The 20,443-nt window shown below is 46.0% G+C and overlaps 3 protein-coding genes across 3 annotated transcripts; all 3 read left to right on the forward strand.

Moving 5' to 3' along the window:
- Positions 1-4,208: 4,208 nt before the first annotated feature.
- Positions 4,209-5,186, forward strand: LOC102456503 (olfactory receptor 5J3-like). The gene has a single exon (XM_006111806.3). It carries the CDS (start codon positions 4,209-4,211, stop codon positions 5,145-5,147), a length of 939 nt encoding a protein of 312 aa, XP_006111868.2. The 3' UTR covers positions 5,148-5,186.
- A 6,470-nt stretch (positions 5,187-11,656) lies between these two features.
- Positions 11,657-14,346, forward strand: LOC102463508 (olfactory receptor 5J3-like). Its single transcript, XM_014575609.3, has 2 exons — positions 11,657-11,663; positions 13,394-14,346. Exons 1-2 carry the CDS (start codon positions 11,657-11,659, stop codon positions 14,344-14,346), a joined length of 960 nt encoding a protein of 319 aa, XP_014431095.3.
- A 2,899-nt stretch (positions 14,347-17,245) lies between these two features.
- LOC102463274 (olfactory receptor 5AP2-like) lies at positions 17,246-18,181 on the forward strand. The gene has a single exon (XM_006111831.2). It carries the CDS (start codon positions 17,246-17,248, stop codon positions 18,179-18,181), a length of 936 nt encoding a protein of 311 aa, XP_006111893.2.
- The last annotated feature ends 2,262 nt before the right edge of the window (positions 18,182-20,443 follow it).

Consider the following 20,443-nt stretch of genomic DNA (forward strand, 5'->3'; position numbering starts at 1 on the left):
GCCACCAGAGCCCTGAAATCTGATCAGTGGGAGAGACCCCAAAGCAGCAATTCTGCTATTCCAGATACACAGTTCAATGTTCCTAACTTGAGCTACAAACATGATACATGCCCACTGTAGCAAGAGGAGGGCCTGAAACACAAGCCCACGTATCCCAGGCCTGGTGTGAGGCCAGAGGCCTAGCCAGCAATGGTCAAGACTCTGCTAATATAAATGAAGGCTGAGCTGTGGCAAGAGGCAGACCCTTGTGCATGGAACTTGACACCTGTCTGAACCTCAGTGATGCGGCCTACTCCATGACCCCAACCTCTGTGAGAGCGAGGGGGAGACTTTCCTGCCCGGGTGGGGGCAAAGGCTTATGAGCAGCCAGACCCCAGTGCCATTCGACGAGCACATCGGAGGCTGTGCTCAGCTGGGAGGCCTTGAGGGAGCGTTTCAGCCATGACCCCCTGAGAAACTCTCCCCCGAACCTCTCCACAAGGGGCCCTGCATTGCCCCATGTTCCTTTCCTCCCCCACCCCCACTTCCCCTGCCCTCCCTTCCCCTCTCCCCTGCAGACCAAATAAAGAAGCCCTTTTTGTTTGAACACACAAGTGTGGTTATTTATTTGGGGCTGCACCACAGGGGACGGCCTGGGGAAAGAACCTGCCAAGGGGGAGGGCAGAGGAGGGGAGCTCAGGAATGGGGCTGGGCCTGGCGCATGCTTCAGGTCCCTCAGGAGGCTTAGGCCGGCTTCCAGCTGCTCAGAGAAGAGGCAGGTGCCTGATGTTGCCCCAGACATGAGCTTTGCTCCCTGGCCTTTGCGTATCGCTGCCGGAGTTCTTTAATATTCCTCCGGGCCTGGCCCAGAATCCTGGGGTGCCCTTTCTCCATCAGGCGGGGGCCATCCAGCTGCAGATGTTGGTATTGCACCTCTTGGTGTAGAGAGCCTGGATGTTGGTCTCCTCCCCCTAGACCTTGATGAGGTCCAGGATCTCCACCCAAGTCCAGGCCGGTGCCCTTTTTGCCCCAGACAAGGGCATCGGAGGGTGCCAGGTGAGTGTGGCAGCCGAGGGGGGCGCAGAGGGAGCAGTGGGGTCACTTAGGGGTCCACTCCAGGGTGCTGTGTGGCACGGGGCTAGCAGGGCTGTCCCGGTGACACAAGCCTTTTCCCTTCTGCCTGTCGCTTTAAGCCCAGGAGGAAAAGGGGAGCAGTGGATTTGCCAGGGGTGTGGCCAGAGTGGCCACAAGGGCAGCTGTGAGAGGCCCTTTTGGAGGCAGGGCAGGGCACCAGAGAGGGCTTTGTAATGAGCCCCTTGTGCCGGGTTTGAAACTGCAGTTTGACTCACTTCAGAGACTCAATCCCCAAATGCCACAGACATGAATATAAACATGGTTTCCGATGCCCTATCGTGATCCCTAAGGGATGCAAAGATTGAACGCTCTCTGCCACCCGCAGCGATGATACACAGCGTCAGTTCTTCAGCGGAGGGGGATAACAACTTTCCTGCTGTTCTGATTCCTGGACATAACTTGCCATTTTCCCCGTCTCCTTGGAAGTGTGATGCTAGCACTGTCAACATTTTACTAACTCGCTTGTTGGTTTATATTTCTGTCTCAGGGTACACAACAGTGAAAATGGACGTGGCATATGGAAGACCTACAGACGTCTAGATGAATATTAGGTAAGAATCCACTATTATACATAGAGATGAATCTGGTTACACGCTCCCGATCTGGAACTGGATCGAGATCTGATCTGGGCAACCTTTGAGGATTTCAGATTCTAGACTTGGGTGACAGTCAATTATAGAGAGAGGTCAGGATTGTAAAATGTATGGCGTGTACTGTTGTGCTACAAGTCAGAGATCGGTGTCCCACCATGCTAGCTTCTCTGGAAACACAATAAGAGACAGTTCCTGCCCCCAGGAGCAGATAGTCTCATAAACAAGATGGAAGAGGATGGGTGAAAGCAAAGATGGTTATCCAGGTTTTATAAAGAGGGAACTGAGGTGAAGAGGAAATTCTGGTTGGACCAAAATCATTCAGGGAGTCCGCAGAAGAAGCAGGAATTAAAAGTTGATCTCAGTCTAGAATCATAGACTTATAGAACACTAGAACTAGAAGGGACCTTGAGAGGACACCAAATTCAGTCCCCTGCCCTCACGGCAGGACCAAGCACCATCTAGACCGTCCCTGACAGGTGTCTGTCCAACCTGCTCTTAGATATCGTCAGTGATGGAGATTCCACAACCTCCCTAGGCAATTTATTCCAGTGTTTCACCACCCTGACAGGCAGGAAGTTTTTCCTAATGTCCGACCTAAACTTCCCTTGCTGCAGTTTAAGCCCATTGCTTCTTGGTCTATCCTCAGAGGCCAAGATGAACAAATTTTCTCCCTCCTCCTTGTGACACTCTGTAGATGCTTGAAAACCACTATCATGTCCCCTCTCAGTCTTCTCTTTTCTAAACTGAACACCATTGGTAGATGAAGTAAATCTGGATTGATGACAAGTGGCCAGAAAGCTCGTAGAGCTTAGATTAGCTTGTGAGCACTGTTGCCAACTCTCCCAAAATTTGGTGCTTCTCTTAAAGCTCCATGCAGCTCCTTCTGTCACGTGATCACTGAAGACTTTCAGAAATGTTATGTATGTTTCTAGCCCCCGGGGTTGCTGGGAAAAGCTTGATAATGTGACCCACCTCAGAGCCTTAAAATCCAGCAGGCAAGTCAAAAGAACAGAATTCAAACTGATCAGAAAAATTCCAGTGAAACACAGTTTCATTCCTATTTTCTGACGGTGAGTAATTGGAACATTTCCTCCAGATTGGCCAATTTCACTGCAGTGCTACCAAAGTGAGAAAACTGGTGAGATCAGATTCCTGCTCGGTTTCCTGCTTTCTGGGTCCACATCCCTGGAGCTGCCCTATATGCAGAATGCTCAAGGCCCATGGCTATAGAGATCTGTTCCCTTTTCCAGAGACTTTTCAAATACTGGGGGGTTTGTTCCTAACACAAACAAATTTTAAATGATCAAAATCCTGCACCAAAGAGAATTACCTATCCCCTGCCCCTCTCTAAACTCCGTATCGTTTTAAAAAGACCGTCCAATTTTAAGCCAATCACATGATTTTTGGAAAGCTGATTAGTGATTTTTAAATGCTTGGGATTAGCAAAGCTGCCAGGGGTTGTGTTACAAAGCAGCAACAATTGGGGGACGACTGAGAATTTGTAAAACATTGAGTAGCCCTGTGGCACCTTCGAGACTAACAAAAATATACAGGCTCATGAGCTTTCACGGGTAAAACTCACCCCATCTGATGAAGTGAGTTTTGCCCATGAAAGCTCATGATCCTATGTATTTTTGTGAGTCTCAAAGGTGCCACAGGACTACTCGTTTTTAAAGTTACAGACTAACATGGCTACCTCTCTGAGACTTTGTAGTCATCTAAAAGGATTATTTGAGAGAAGTCTGAACTCAGACGATAGGATCTGAAGTAAGAGTTCTTTCTAACTTACCTTTAGTGAGCTAACAGTAGGAAGTACAGGTTGAACCTCTCCTAGTCTGGCACCCTTGGGACTTGTCCGGTGCCGGACCAGAAAGAACCAGAACCAGAACAGAAAGAACTGCCAATAGTCAGTATTGTCTAGCACATTATCAATACTTCCTCTGCTCACTGGGTTCTTAGAAGACATTAAGGGGCAAATTAGAGCTAATTAACAGCACAGAACACTGGGAGCCAGGACTGGTGGCTGTAAACAAACTTTATGGGACTGCGGGAAACTTGGCCCCGTCCATGATAGTGGATATCCGACTAATTAAAATCACGGATGTTGCCGAACCAGAGGTTGCCAGACAAGAGAGATTCAACCTATACTAAGCTCATGAACTCAAACAGATGCTGGTATATTTCATTGAGGAAATTTTGGGATAATGAATTGGGAAACTCCCCTTCAGAAACTTCATGCTAATTCCAGTCAATTTTACGGAGACTTGGATGTCAAACTCTCCTCAACAGCCTTGAAAATCTCAAGGCGAAATAAGTATAAAATGAAAGACCTCTCCCAACTCTTCCCAGACTTCAGGGTGGCTGGCTTCCTGTAAGATATTCACTATCTACTCCCAAGCCCGGTGCTGTCATTGAGATTTGATTCATGCTAAGAAATTTCCTTCTTTCACACGGCTCGCTCTCGCTGTCGTGGCAGGTCTGGTCTTCTGTACTGCTATAGGAATGACCGAGGGCAACCACAGCATGGTGACCCAGTTCATCCTCCTGGGACTCACGGATCGGCAGGAGCTGCAGATGCCCCTTTTCGCGTTGCTCCTGGTGTCCTATGTTCTGACGCTGGTGGGGAATCTTGGGATGATTGTGCTGATCAAGGTGGACCCCCAACTCCATACCCCCATGTACTTCTTCCTGAGTAACCTCTCCATCGTTGATCTCTGCTACTCCTCGGTCTTCACGCCCAGGATGCTGGGGAGCCTCCTAGCGGGGAGTAAAAGCATTTCTTACTCGGCCTGCCTCGCCCAACACTTCTCTTTCGTCGTGTTGGTCACCACCGAAGGGTTCCTGCTGGCCGCCATGGCGTACGACCGCTACGTAGCCATCTGTCACCCCCTGCATTATGCTACTGTCATGTCTAAGAAAGTCTGTGTTCTTCTAGTGACCAGCTCCTACGCAGGGGGGCTCGTGAATTCACTGACGCACACCGGCGGCTTGCTGCAGCTGTGGTTCTGCGGGCCCAACACCATCGACCATTACTTTTGCGACACGAACCCCTTGCTGAAGCTGGCCTGCTCTGAGAAGCACGTGCAGGAGATGCTGCTGGTAACGTTCTCTGGGGTGATTGCCTTATCCACCCTCCTGACTGTCGTCATCTCTTATCTGTGCATCCTCCTCTCTATCCTGAGGATCCGCTCCGCCGAGGGCAGGCGCAAAGCCCTCTCCACCTGCGCCTCCCACCTGACCGTCGTCACCATGTTCTATGGGCCCGTGAGCTTAAGCCACATACAGCCCGGTGCCAGCTACTCCCTGGCGCAGGAGAAAGTCTCTTCCGTGTTTTATACTCTGGTGGTCCCCATGCTGAACCCCCTGATCTACAGCCTGAGGAACAAGTTGGTTAAAGATGCGCTGAGCAGGGTGCTAGACTGGAAATGCATCCCCAGCTAATTCGTTCACCAGGACAATTCTAGCCAATGGGGAAGAACAGTGGGAAGAAGGGTGGGACTATAGGTTGTGTGGTCCAAATGTTGTACAGGAATGAAAGAAAATGCAAAAAGCAGATGTAGCAAATGGTAATTGCTTGAGAGGAACAATGTTATCTAGTGTCATAAGAACATCTGAATGGCCAAACTGTGTCAGACCAAAGGTCCATCTGGCCCAGTGTCCTGTCTGCCGACAGTGGCCAATGCCAGATGCCCCAGAGGGAGTGAACGGAACAAGGCATCATCAAGTGACCCCTCCCCTGTCATCCATTTCCAGCCTCTGACAAACAGATGTTAGAGTCACCGTTCCTAATAGCCATTGATGGACCTAACCTCCATGAATTTACCTAGTTCTTTTGGAACCGGGGTAAAGTCCTGGTCTTCACAACATCAAACATCCTGTCACGAGGTGGCTGTTGGAGTATAGACACCCTTCCTTGTTTCTTGATCATGAATCTATTTGAAAATGGTGCCTTGAGAGGTTATTTTAGATTAAAAATAAAAAATTAAATAACCTGTCCTCAAAACATAATTGTTGCTACAATTAATGCTCAGTCTGTAAGCCTATTTCGGAATAGGGCTGCTAATGTCGGCATTCGGAATTGCAAATCAAGCCTGGGATTTAAATATCCCACGCTTGATTTGCATCTTCCCGGGCGGGTGCCATTTTTTGAAATTTGCAAGCCCGGAATAACTGCCCGTGTCTACACGCGGCAATGAAACGGGCGCTCGAAATAAAGCCCTATTTCAAACTACCTGTTAAACCTCTTTGCAGGAATGGGAATTGGGCCAAAATACTGTTTTTCTGCAGATTTGGTTTAGCTGAAATAATTGGTCAATTTGTGTCCAATGAGCTGAATTGTTCGGAAGTAAAAAGGTCTGACTATTTTTAGTTTTCCATTTAAAAGACTTTTTTGTTTCAAAATGTACTTCTGTTTTATGTACAAAGATAACTAGAAAAAATTACTTCTGATCAAACAAAATGTTTCATTTGACTCGGCAGTCGGCCAAAATTTTTGACATTTGAGCCAACCATTTTTCATTTCTGTTTCAAAATAGCCAGCCAGCCAAGAAATCAGGTATTCACATGACTATTTTGATCATGCAACTTTTTTCCCCTTCATCATTGCTATGTATTAATTAGCCCTTGTCTCACCAATGATACAATTCTGTTGCTTTAGCACTGGCTAGCACAGGAAATTGACTTTACAGTGATCTCATATAACTCCTCATATGGCCACTTTTCCTCCCAAATATGAATGGCTTTTTCTGGGTTAGATTCATCCAGTGGATTAAGAGCATCCATCTCAGGAGCTGTTCCAGAAAAGCTCTTGTGCCTTAAATTAATATATTATCTTGCTCAGAAATAAAAGTTTGAGAGCAGTAGTTGCATTAGTCTGTAATAGAAGAAAAAAACTTAAAAAACAATGAATAGTCTTGCAGTACCTTAGGGTACATCTACACTGTATGCTGATTTTGAAATAAGCTATTCTGGAATAGTTATTCCGAAATATCTTATTTCAAAATAGGACATCCACACTGCAGTGAAGCCTGAAAATTAGTCCAATACAGGCTATGTCGATTTAGAGGCCCATGAGGCACTGGGGGGAATGACTTAGAATGGCCCTGGTGAGGGGCTATTTTGAAATAGCAGCAGTGGAGCGTCTACATATGCCTTATTTCGAAATAGCTATTTCGGAAGAGGCGTTACTCCTTGTAGAACGAGTTTACAGATTTCGGAATAAGCTGTCTGTTATTTCAACATTTTTTCAAAACAACAGAATGGCTGTGTACACGCTTGTGCTGTTATTTCGAAATAATGGTGCAGTGCAGATGCACCCCTAGAGGCTAACAAAAAACGTCGATGGTATCGTGAGCTTTCGTGGGCTCTGGACTAGATTTCCAATGCAAACAAGCCCTTCTTCTCACCAACACTGATGTAGAGTTGTGTGTTCACTTCTTCCACTCATGTGTGAGACACTGAACATCAAGGTTTGCCAGTGGGAAAATGAAGAATTCACTTGATGTTTTTCAAGCCCACAAAATCTGGTGAACCCAACACAAATCTGCAAGCATTTTTGGTGGAGCTGAATCAGCACTTTTCCCTGGAAAAAAGCTGCACCAAAGAATTTTGCCCAGCTGTAGTGAAGATCCTTTTCCCCCGTGGGAATGCCATACACTTAAGCTCTGCTCAGTGGCCTGGAGAGTAATGGTGGGCAAACACCATTACTTAGCCATTGTGAGTAACAGTAAGAGGACAGAACTCAACAAGAAATACACTCGGATCCAACTTCCTCCAGGCACTTTTCCCAGCCCACAAAGGGGCATCCTTTTTATCTTGCATGAAGTTTCAATGAAAAATATTAGAGCACGCTATTGGATCAATGGTATAGCCCAAGCATGATTTTGTCTTTCTCAGCTGATACATTTCTACCTTCTGGATATGTTAAAGAAACCTCCAGCTGGCACTAGTCCTTCTGTACTAGTGAGGTTCTATGGCCACTGAATTTGCCATGAAATTCACCCTTTTCCCAGAAGAATGGCAGCTTCAGGTGTCTAGCCTTTGTGAAGTTGACCAGCAATGCATGCCCAAGGCAGACCCATCTGCCTGAGTCTGCAGGCTGCCTGAAACAACAGCTCCGAGACACACTAGCAACCCAGCTCATCTTAACCAGCACCCCGGGGACTTCATGCTTGTGGGAATCCACCCGCCCCACCCTCCCCCCCCCCCCCCCCCGCGCCCAGGATACCATAGAGCAGCTCAATACCTCCAATTTCATTTCTTGCCACTTTGCCCAGCTGGGAATTCCCTGCATCTGCCTCTTACTTGCCAGCTTCCCCCACAAGGGGGAGTTAATTGGACCATACAGTCTGCTGCCCCAGACAGCCTGGGTCCAGGTCCTACATTAGCTAGGGGAGGACAGGGAGTGACAGGAGTCTGGTGGCATCTTGGAGTATACTGTAAGAGACCAGGCCTTGGGAGTCAAAAGGAGCCAGTTAAACCAGGTACAACCGTCCATCTTCTCTGGCACACAGAGGCCTTGTTTACACTACGTGGAAGATCGACGTTGTTGCAATCGATCTTCCAGGGTTCGATTGAGCGGGTCTAGTGAAGACCTGCTCATTCAAACTGAGAGGGCGTCCCCGTCACCGCCAGTACTCCTGCTCCTCACGAGGAGTAAGGGAAGCCGATGGGAGCATTTCCTCCCATCGACCTTCCGCTGTGTGGTGCAAAAACACAATGGGAGATAGATTGACACCAGCTACATAATTAATATAGCTAGAGTTGTGTATCTTAGTTCAACCTTACCTATTAGTGTGTAGACCTGGCCAGAGGGCAAAGAGGAACTGATCCAGGTCATCTGAGAAGCATCACAGGATGGGAGACCAAGAGGTTGGAGCAAAGCGACTTTGGGAGGAACATGGGGCAGAGGAACTACCCATCAAACAACTTTACCTCATGTGAATGGAAGAGCTTCAAGCTGTGTGTGTGTGTGTGTGTGTGTGTGTGGAGAGGGTGGACCGAAGACAACGATCAAGTGATTTGTCTTGTGCCATCCATCTCCAGCCTCTGACAAACAGAGGCCAGGGACACCATTCCTACCCCTGGCTAATAGCCTTTTATGGACCTAACCTCCATGAGTTTATCTACCTTCTCTTTAAACTCTGTTATAGTTCTAGCCTTCACAGCCTCCTCTGGCAAGGAGTTCCACAGGTTGGCTATGCACTGTGTGAAGAAGAACTTTTGCTTATTAGTTTTAAACCTGCTACCCATTAATTTCATTTGGTGTCCTCTAGTCCTTATATTATGGGAACTAATGAATAACTTTTCTTTATTCACCCTCTCCCCACCACTCATGATTTAATATACCTCTATCATATCCCCCCTCAGTCTCCTTTTTTTCCAAACTGAAAAGTCCCAGTTGCTTTAGCCTTTCCTCATATGGGACCTGTTCCAAACCCCTGATCATTTCAGTTGCCCTTTTCTGAACCCTTTCCAAGGCCAAAATATCTTTTTTGAGGTGAGGAGACCACATCTGTACATAGTACTCACGATGTGGGCGTACCATAGTTTTATACAGGGGCAGAAAGATATTCTGTGTCTTATTTTCTATCATATGGAAACTTGGAGGTTGCTGTCACAGAATTTTGGGACTTTTTGTCCAGAAATTGACCTCACAATGCTGCAGAGACACATGCAGCTCCTGGCGTTTCAAGTAATTACCAGTTTGCAACGCCTCATAAAAAGCAGTCCGAAATATTAACCAGTGTTTTCAATCATTAACAACAACGTCCACTTTAAACCCAGAGAGGCTATAATATAGAGAGACTAACCGGTATCATACTTGTATCATACTTTTTTTCAGGTTCAGAATCAGTAAAGTGTAACAGCCCTATTCCCAGTCCATCGCTCTGTAGAGAATATTATCTCTAAAAACACATTCTGAGGTTGGAACATCAAGCCCTTGGAAGTTAGCAAATGCAAACATGAAGTTTGCAGGTGACACCCTAATTGTCCCCCAGAATGCATGTGCACTGTTTTAAATGGAGTAACAAGGGTCCATGGGGAATTTTTGACCTCCTCTATCCATAAGTCCTGGTCACAGGATGATGTACGGCTGCGGGACAAGGAATCATTGATGCAAGCATTCCTCACTGGTCACGCCTGGTTGAGAAGGGCTTTTGTTCGGTGTAAGTTTTCTGATGACAAGGCGCAGCTGTGGAAAGAGCCGTCACTGGAACAAAGGAGGCATAAACAGAGTATCTGAGCGCGTGCAACTTTTGGAGATGAGCTGGCTGGCTGGGCCCATTGCAGATTCTCAGAAGGACGTGCTAATGATCCCAGCAGTGCCTGGGTTGAGACTGCAAGTGGAGCCGCACGACGGGGGATTCTGTCCTGTCCCTGACGGCCACTCAGAACTAGTATAAACACCCCACCTCCTCCTGAGCCCGTTGGGTTCCAGGGCAAGCTCTCTGTCTCACCCACAGGCAGTCATTCTGCACTTCAGCCAGGGTGGACTTGTTCTTTCCCTTCCGTTCTGAGACCGGGATGTAGCTACGACTTGGAAGGGCAGCTGCCTGCAGTCACGATGCTGACAAACGGTGTCCCAGAACTCAAATTGTTGATTGCATTTACCATTGGGGGGAAAGGACAGCAGAAGCAGACATCACAGCCTGAAGATCCTGAAACCACCAGGAGCATATTGGGTAAGAATCCAATCCGTTTGCTGACTGTCTCAGTCGGTTACTCCAAGTCCCTGCTTCCCCAGAGTTTGCAGGTTTGGCAATTCTGAGCTTTGGTTTGTGTCACATAGAGGATCTAGCAAAGAGACACAGGTGCCGGCCAAGACAGGCTCACAGAGATTGGGCTGAGGGGAGGTTTCACTGCTCTGCAGACACCTGGCTTTGGGCTGGAGCCCCGATTCTAGGATTCTGCAAGACGGGAGACTCCTAGAACTCAGGCCAGCCGTAGCCCAGAAGTCTACATCGCAATGAAAGGGCTCCATCACCTGAGGGCCAGCAATGGGGTTTTCTTTGCTCTGTAGACATAAAGACAAACTTGAGTTGAAAAATCTAGGTCTAGATTTAAATCTGATCTTCCTTCTTGAAGGGCTTGTTCAATCCATCTGTAAATATCACATGAAACTCTAAATAGCTCAGATACCTTTGTGGTATTAGGTAATTGTGGCCCTCACATGCCTCTAAGTCTTGCTACTGTTTTTCACAACCTCTTTGTTTTCTTCCATGTCCCGTTTTATGCAGCAAATTCTCCTTTTATCTCCTTCCCTGACTTTGTGGCTTCATGCCTATCCTTATGCTTGCAAAGGCAACCGTTCTTCCCTTCACTCTGAAGAGCTGCTTCTTTCTCAAGGTCTCCCATTGCTGCTGTCCATTCAGATGTTATTCTTTCTAATGTCAGTACCGGGCAAATTAGTTGGAACTGTAGTTAAGAATAGAATTGTCAGACACATGGATGAACATAATTTGTTGGGGAAAAATCAACATGGTTTCTGTAAAGGGAAATCCTGCCTTACTAATCTACTAAAGCTTCTTGAGGTTTTCAACGAGCATGTGGACAAAGTCCTCTCATGGATTGATAACTTGTTAAAAGATAGAAAACAACAGCTAGGAATAAATAGTTTTCAAATTGGAGAGAGGTAACTAGTGGTGTCCCACAGTGTCCGTACTGGGATCAATCCTATTCAACATCTGCAAAAATGATCTGAAAAAGGGGTAAACAGTGAGGTGGCAAAATTTGCAGCTGATACTAAACAGCTCAAGATAGTTAAGAACAAAGCAGACTGTGAAGAACTTCTAAAAGATCTCACCAAACAAGGTGATTGGGCAACAAAATGGCAGATAAAATGTAATGTTGATAAATGCAAAGTAATGCACATTGGAAAACATAATCCCAACAAAATGAAGGGGAGTAAATTAGTTGTTACCACTCAAGAGAGAGATCTTGGAGTCATCATGGATAGTTCTCTGAAAACATCCACTCAGTGTGCAGTGGCAGTCAAAAAAGAAAACAAAATATTAGGAATCATTAAAAAAGGGTTAAAGAATAAGATAGAGAATATTTTATTGCCTCTGTATGAATCCATGGTACAGATGTGGTCGCCTCATCTCAAAAAAGATATATTAGCATTGGAAAAAAGTTCAGAAAAGGGTAACAAAATGATTAGGGGTTTGGAATAGCTGCCATATGAACAGTTTAAAAAAATGTAAAAACTTTTCATCTTAGAAAAGAGGAGACTAAGGGGGGATATGATAGAGGTCTATAAAATCATGAGAGGTCTGGATACAGTGAATAACGAAAAGTTATTTACTTATTCCCACAATATAAGAACTAGGGGCCACCAAATGAAATGAATAGGTAGCAGGTTTAAAGCAAACAAAAAGAAGTTTTTCTTCTTGCGGCGTACAGTCAACCTGTGGAACTCCTTGCCAGGGGATGTTATGAAGGCTAAGACTTTAACAGGGTTCAGAAAAGAGCTAGACAGATTCATAGAAGTTAGGTCAATTAATGGCTATTAGCCAAGATGGGTAGGAATGGTGTCCCTAGCCTCTGTTTGTCAGGGGCTGGAAATGGGTGACAGGGAATTACTTGATGATTCCCAGTTCTGTTCATTCTCTCTGGGGCACCTGACACCAGCCACTATCAGAAGACAGGACACTGAGTTAGATGGCTCTTTGGTCGGACTCGGTATGGCCATTTTTTCGTTTCCATCTACTGCATGTATCACTCCCTGTGAACCAGATGCCTCTGTATCAATCAAACTACAAGTCACAGAGGCTGTGTCCACACTCAGGGGTTCTTTCGAAAAAAGTAGCCTTTTTTCAAAAGAACTTCCCCTGCGTCCAGACTCAAGCCGCGTTCTTTCGAAATTAAATCGAAAGAACGCGGCTTTTCTTTCGACGGCGGTAAACCTCATTTCACGAGGAAGAACGCCTTCTTTCGAAAGTTCCTCTTTCGAAAGAAGGCATTCTTCAATGTAAATAGGGCTTCTTCAAAAGAGAGCATCCAGACTCACTGGATGCTTTCTTTCGAAAAAGCAAGCCGCTTTTTCGAAATTTCTCCGTGCAGTCTAGACGCTCTCTTTCGAAAGAGGCTCTTTCGAAAGATGCTTTCGAAAGAGCCTCTTTCGAAAGAAGCCTGCAGTCTAGACACACCCTTATATAGAAGCCAAGCCATTCATAGAAATCCATGAAGTGCTCTATGAATCTACTGGCTTGATTTATGTAGGGCCGGATTGTGATCACTGCAGTGTAAGTGACTAGACTCACATGCCTAGCAAGTTTCAAAAGGGTAGCTGTGTTAATCTGTTTAAGTAAAAAGCACAAGGAGTCCTGTGGCACCTTAAAGACTAAGAAAAGTAGCCATAATGTATTTGATCCTAGGCTTTTGTAGACTGGAATCTACTTCATCAGATGCATGAAGCACATGATGATGCTTTTGAGTATCTGACAAAGTGTGCGGGCACAGCAAAGTGATTTCGGAATAATGGCTGTTATTCCAAAATAACTATTCAAGCGTCTAGAGAGGCTCCACCTGTACTATTGCCCTAAATGTCGCTGCACTAGAGCTAGTTGGCTACAAATGGATGATCCCAACCATTTCGTCTGCACAGATGCTACCAATGTCCATCAGATGTAATTCATGCAATGACCATTCCTTCTTCCAGGGGCTCCCTCGTGTCATCCCGGCAGGGATGGCTTCAGATCTTGATGTGTACATGGCTGCGGACAATCACACCAGGGTGACCCATTTCATCCTTCTGGGGCTCACGGATCGCCCAGAGTTGCAGGTCCTGCTCTTCCTAGTGTTCCTGGCGAGCTACGTGCTGACCCTGGTGGGGAATCTCGGGATGATTGTGCTCATCAGACTCAATCCCCATCTCCATACCCCCATGTACTTCTTCCTCAATAACTTGTCTGTCGTCGACTTGTGCTTCTCCTCAGTCTTCGCGCCAAGGATGCTGGGGAACTTCCTAATGGAGAGCAAAGGGATTTCTTATTCTGCCTGTCTCGCCCAGGTATTCCTCTTTGCTGTGTTTGTCACCACAGAAGGATTCCTCCTGGCAGTGATGGCGTACGACCGCTACGTGGCCATCTGTAACCCGCTGCTCTATACTGCTGTGATGACCCAGAGAGTGTGTATTTGCCTGGTAGCCAGCTCATATACCGGGGGACTCCTGAATGCCCTGACACACACCTGTGGCTTGTTGGGTTTGTCCTTCTGTGGGCCCAATGTCATCAACCATTACTTTTGTGACTTGCCTCCCTTGATGCGGCTGGCCTGCTCAGACACCCGTGTCAACGAAACCTTGCTTCTGGCCTTCTCTGGGGTAATAGCCTTTGTCACACTCCTCCTCATCATCATCTCCTATTCATATATCCTCTCCGCCATCCTGCGGATCCGCTCTGCCGAGGGGCGGCGCAAAGCCGTCTCCACCTGCGCCTCCCACTTCACTGCCGTCACTGTTTTCTATGGCTCTATTACCTTTAGCTACATACAGCCCAGTTCCAGCTATTCACAGGAACAGGAGAAAGTCTCGTCCGTGTTTTATTCCCTGGTGATCCCCATGTTGAACCCCCTGATCTACAGCCTGAGGAACCAGGAGGTCAAGAATGCCCTGAAGAGGACAATATTCCTTAATTAGTTTGGTAGTCAAGGCAAACCTGTCAGTTGCTAAGAACAAATGGAATCATGAGAGAATGTGGTTTCTGTGCCGTGGTTTTACATATTGTGCTTTATACATGTTGGTTGAGAAATAAATGGTTAATTACATTTTACACAACTATGTGATTACATGTCTCTTGATGACGTGAGTGTTGTAACACACGTTTCCCCCTAGGTTTTCCTTGCGCTTTACAGCTGGTTGGCATCTGGCTTTACAATATCATCTTGGCCTTTGTGTACATGAGAAAATTGCACTGGGTTGATGAGTTCTGGAACCAATTTAATGCAAGAGGTACAAAAGAATGAGCTGTTTTGATTAGGGCTAATTAGGTTTCTGACGATGTGATTCCTTTTTTCCAAAAAGTATCTATGTTCTGCAGAAAATGTCAGCAGTTTGTAGAAAATCCAGTGTGCCCAGAACTGAAAAATGTCTGTAGAAATTAACAGTGTTGTATTCAAGAATGCGGCCAGGGGACATAATGGGAGTTGTAGTTTGGATCTGTCCCGATGGCAGTCAGATGTCTTGTTTCCCCATGTATCAGAGGGGTAGCCATGTTAGTCTGGATCTGCAAAAGCGACAAGGAGTCCTGTAGCACCTTATAGACTAACAGGTGTATTGGAGAATAAACTTTCGTGGGCAAAGACCCACTTTGTCACATGCATCTGACGAAGTGGGTCTTTGCCCACGAAAGCTTATGCTCCAATACATCTGTTAGTCTATAAGGTGCCACAGGACTCCTTGTCGCTTGTGCCCCCATGTTCTTCTGGGATCGGGGCTCCCCAGCTAGAATGTATCTCCCATGACGGGGTGTGGGGATGTGATTCCACTGATGTAGCAAGATTTCTCCGCAAGAGATGAGGAAGAAGAGTGTTGCCTCATGGGAAATGTAGTCCAGCCAGGGACCCTGGCCCATAGAAAAAGGGGTCATGGTGATTTATACCCCAACTATAGCTCCTATGAAGCATCATGGCAGCCTTTCTGAATCAACATTTTTGTTTCTCATATTATCTTTTCAGATTCCATCTGAGAACTTTTGATTTCCACTTTTTCCTGAAAAAGTTGACATTTTCCATTGGTGTGTGTGTGTGTGGGGGGGGGGAGGGATGGGGGGTGGGGGGAGGAGGATTCTCACCATCTCTAGCTTAAACTCACCCTTTATATGACAAAGTTGAATCAGTTTAATTTAATCAAGCCCTTAGACAAGGAAAGGAAACTCTGCTTCTGACTTGGATTTTACTTAGCATTAGCACAAATTTGAGCCATAAATCTGGCCTAGGGTGAATTTGGATAGCTCAGAACTCTCCCAGAAACAGAGGCTGTGTCTAGTCTACACCTCTCTGTCAACAGAGAAATGTAGATTAGGCATGTCGAAATTGCTAATGAAGTGGGGATTTAGATATCCCGTGCTTCATTAGCATAAACAAATCCCCACTTCATTAGCATAAACATGGCCGCCCCTTTTTTTCGAAATAGAGCTTTATAGAAAAAACCTGCAGTCTAGACACAGATCTTCGAAAAACAAACCCTTTTTTGAAAGATCCTGTATTCCTCAAAAATAAAAAGGGTTTATTTTTCGAAAGACCCGCGTCTAGACTGCTGTTTTTTTCGAAAAAGCTCCATTAAAAATATTTATGCCAATGAAGTGCAGGATATTTAAATCCCCGCTTTATTGGCAATTTCGACGTGCCTAATCTACATCTCTCTGTCGACTGAGCGGTGTAGTCTAGACACAGCCAGAGAGACCCTGTGCTGCTTCCATCGGAAAACAACCTCTTATTTTCGGTGGCCTATTTGTCACCTAAACGTAGGTTTTCTACCATTTCCAATTTCTACAGGGGACAGCCCCATTGGATTCTGTCTCCCTGATTCCCCAGTCCCAGTGGTCACAGAATGCAGAGCTGTCTGTAGGGTTGTGCTACCCTATTTATGCCGAGGGAAACTCCAGAAGGGGACCATGATGGGAGTTCACCTTCACTTGCTTGACTGGAGCCACTGATGTTGGCCTTACTTCTGTGCTGCTGCTAGCAGCGGTGCTGCCTTCAGAGCTGGGCACCCTGCCAGCAGCCACCAATCTCCAGCCGCCAGGGTCAAGAGGCAAACAGCATGGTGGACCTAGGATGGGAGGCTGAGGAAGGGAACTTGGGGCAAAGGAATGGAGGAGGAAGCGGAGTATAGGAATAATGGGAAATAGCTGAGGAGGCAGCAGGAGCCAGAGATGCCAGACTATACGTTTTTCCAGGGCCCCATTTTCCCTAAGGACAGCCCTGGGTGTGCACCAGGATACTGGGTGATGGGGCCAGGGCTGCCAGGGGACCAGCTCAAGGAATTCAGTGGGCTACTGAGGAGGAGTAAGAGGGTGAGGACTGACCGTGGCACCTGTCTGGCCCCTTTACTCTTTTGCTGGCCCCTGATTAGGTGAGGGGCTACATTCACCCCACAAGTCCCCTCTCCAAGGGGCACACATTCATAGTGGGCCGTGGTGCCAGTTGCAGGTGCACAATTGGGTCTCAGAGAAAAACATTTTGGTACCCCTGGCTTATAACGCAGGCACTCAGTAGAGGCATGTATGTTGGCTGGGAGCGAACAGACAGAATAACAGCAGCAGAGCCATATGAAGAGAGATTAAAAAGACTGGGACTTGGCAGCTTAGAAAGGAGGAGACTAAGGGGGGATAGGACAGAGCTCTATATAATCATGACTGCTCTGGAAAAGGTAGATAAGGAGAATTTGGACCACTCCCTGATTTCCTGCAACTAGTTTACTTCCATTACACAATTTCCTAGGTGCAGCCTGAATTATTGTGAGGTATCCACACTTCACTCATTAGGCTCCTGTTTCCTTTTTTATATGCAGGGAAGATGACTCAAGACCGTCCTAAATGGCTGAGGGAAATCACACCATCTTTACAGAGTTTATTTTCCTGGGATTCTCAGACCATCCAAAGCTGCAGGCTGTCCTCTTTGTGGTGTTCCTCACCATCTACATTGCCACCCTGGTAGGGAACCTTGGGATGATCGTGTTAATCAGGATCGACTCCCGGCTTCACACCCCTATGTATTTTTTCCTCAGCAGCTTGTCTCTCTTAGACGTCTGTTATTCCTCTGTCATTGCTCCCCGGATGCTGATGTCCTTTGTAACAGCCGGAAAAGCCATTTCGTTCACTGGGTGTGCTATGCAGTTTTATTTCTTCTGCATCGCTGTGTCCAATGAATGCTACCTGCTGGCTGTAATGGCGTACGATTGCTTCATAGCCATCTGTAACCCGCTTCTCTACTCCGTCATCATGTCCAAGAGAGTCTGTGTCCTGCTGGTGGTTATGTCATGCTTGCTCAGCCTGGTGAACTCAACTGTCCAGACAAGCTTAATCTTTAATTTAACCTTCTGCGGCTCCAATATCAATCATTTCTTCTGCGACGTGCCCCCCATCCTCAAGCTGTCCTGCTCCGACACCTACATCACTAACATTGTTCACTTCACTTTCTCCACCTTTGTGATCATCAGCACTGTTGTGACAATCCTTGTCTCCTACCTGTACATCCTTACCGCCATCCTGAGGATCCGCTCCACTCAGGGCAGGCGAAAAGCCTTCTCTACGTGCGCCTCCCACTTGATGGCTGTCACCATCTTCTACGGGCCTGTCACCTTTATGTACTTGAGGCCCAGTTCCAGCTTCTTGATGGATGAGGACAAAGTCATCTCTGTTTTCTATACCCTGGCGATCCCCATGTTGAACCCCCTGATCTACAGCCTGAGGAACAAGGAGGTGAAGGATGCCCTGAGGAGGACATTGGATAGGAAGATTTTCACTTGGTGACTGTAATCACTGGGTTTGGTTTTGACTATTAAATAAGAAAGGAGGGAAAGAGCAATTGTCTGATCGCTGTCATGACTTCTGTGACCTACCAATTGTCCATGACTTGACTCAGAGAGAGAGCTAATGTTACTCTAAGCAGCTAGTAAATCCATTTGTGGTTTCCCAACTCTGTAATGATGGCCCTTTGCCACCTGAAAGACATGCCGTGAACCCCTGCATTTTCCATGGTTTGCTATATTGCCTTGGAAGGGATTCAGTTTAGACCAGTGTGTAAGTCACTGACTTAAGACATTGGCTCAGAATACAAGAAATGTGAGCTTTCTGCCATGAAAGGTCTAGGTACGCTGGGGCATGACACATTTCTTTACAGAATGGGGTGAAGAACACATTTCTCTTTTGGAAAGTGCTTTAAGTTCTGTGATGGAAAGGAATATCAGGGTCAGGTTCCTTTGTAAATCTTCATTTACAACTAATTGTACCCAAGGCAAATTGAATGCAGGAAATTATTATTCCCATGTTCACAGGTGTGTTGTGAGCAAGACACGAGAAGTCATTCTTCCGCTCTGCACTGGTTAGGCCTCAATTGGAGTATTGTGTCCAGTTCTGGGCACTGCATTTCAAGAAAGATGTGGAGAAATTGGAGAGGGTCCAGAGAAGAGCAACGAGAATGATAAAAGGTCTAGAGAACATGACCTATGAGGGAAGACTGAAGGAATTGGGTTTGTTTAGTTTAGAAAAGAGAAGAATGAGGGGGGACATGATAGCCGTTTTCAGGTATCTAAAAGGGTGTCATAAGGAGGAGGGAGAAAACTTGTTCATCTTGGCCTATGAGGATAGACCAAGAAGCAATGGGCTTAAACTGCAGCAAGGGAAGTTTAGGTTGGACATTAGGAAAAAGTTCCTAACTGTCAGGGTGGTCAAACACTGGAATAAATTGCCCAGGGAAGTTGTGGAATCTTCATCTGTGGAGATATTTAAGAGTAGGTTAGATAAATGTCTATCAGGGATGGTCTAGACAGTATTTGGTCCTGCCATGAGGGCAGGGGACTGAACTAGATGACCTCTCAAGGTCCCTTCCAGTCCTAGTATTCTATGATTCTATGTTCAGTAGAATGGTCCCAACCATGCTATCTAACATCCCACTGTTATAGCATCTGTACCATCCATATCCTCCCTACTCATTCCTGAATTTACAAACTCTTAAAAATGCACATCATACAAAGATGGACCCAGTTTATAAAAAATAATCTGTCCATTATCCATGGCCCACACTTTTCCATTGCATTTTTTTCTTTTGCTGAATTGTAGAAGGTGACTAGAGCTAAGTATTAGCTGCCTCCAGACTGCGTCCATGAGAAACATGACATCAATACTGCACAGCAGGGTTCAGGAGAAGGAATAAACAATATATCCCAGTGGATCTGCTGGACAATGTAGGAGGACAGCTCATTTTTTTAGTTGCCATTTAGTAGTTATACTGGAGCTAACAGCATTAGTCTGGCAGTAGGTTGGTGTCTTTGATAGACCAAGCTAGGAAACTTTATTTTCTTGGGAATGTCTTCAGCACCCATGGGATAACAACATTTGCTTCTGTCAAAATTTTGCTTAATTTTTGTAATCCTTTTCTTTAAAAAATCAAGTTTTTGATCCCTGCAAAGTTTAAAATGGACTTTTTAAAAAAACTGGGAAAATGGAAAAAGTTTAAATGAAAATGGAAATATCAGAGGGGGACGGGGAGGGATATTTTGTTTAATCAAAAAGTCATTCCCTGGCAAAACCAAATCAAATTACCCGTTCATAGTGAAGGAACAATCTGGACACCGTATGTGAAGCAAGCAGGAGAGTTTATTACACACGCAGCGCAGGGTGGAGTGTCACTTGCTAAACTCAGAGAACACTGCCAAACAATAGGTTACAACTAGTTATATAGGATGCTCAATAGGCAGATCAAAGTGATGGGAGGGGGGAAGATCCTGGATAGATGCTAATAGTAAGGCAAGATAAAAACAATACAGCAACTCCAAATTACATCAACTGGCCCATTGACATCAGTGGAGCTGTGGTGATTTACACCAGATAGGCGTTTGGGCCAATTTTGTTCAACTTAACCAGAGTTCAATTCCACTGAAATATAGATTCATATTAATTTTGCATACACATAAAGCTCTATGAGTATTACATTGTTTTTTGGGGGGAGGGTGTTCTTTTCAAGCTATTTCCACACTGCAACTCTTATAGGAGATTCTGATTTATCTCCCTAAC

This window comes from Pelodiscus sinensis, chromosome 4 (assembly GCF_049634645.1).
Source record: "Pelodiscus sinensis isolate JC-2024 chromosome 4, ASM4963464v1, whole genome shotgun sequence".
Taxonomy (NCBI): Eukaryota; Metazoa; Chordata; order Testudines; family Trionychidae; genus Pelodiscus; species Pelodiscus sinensis.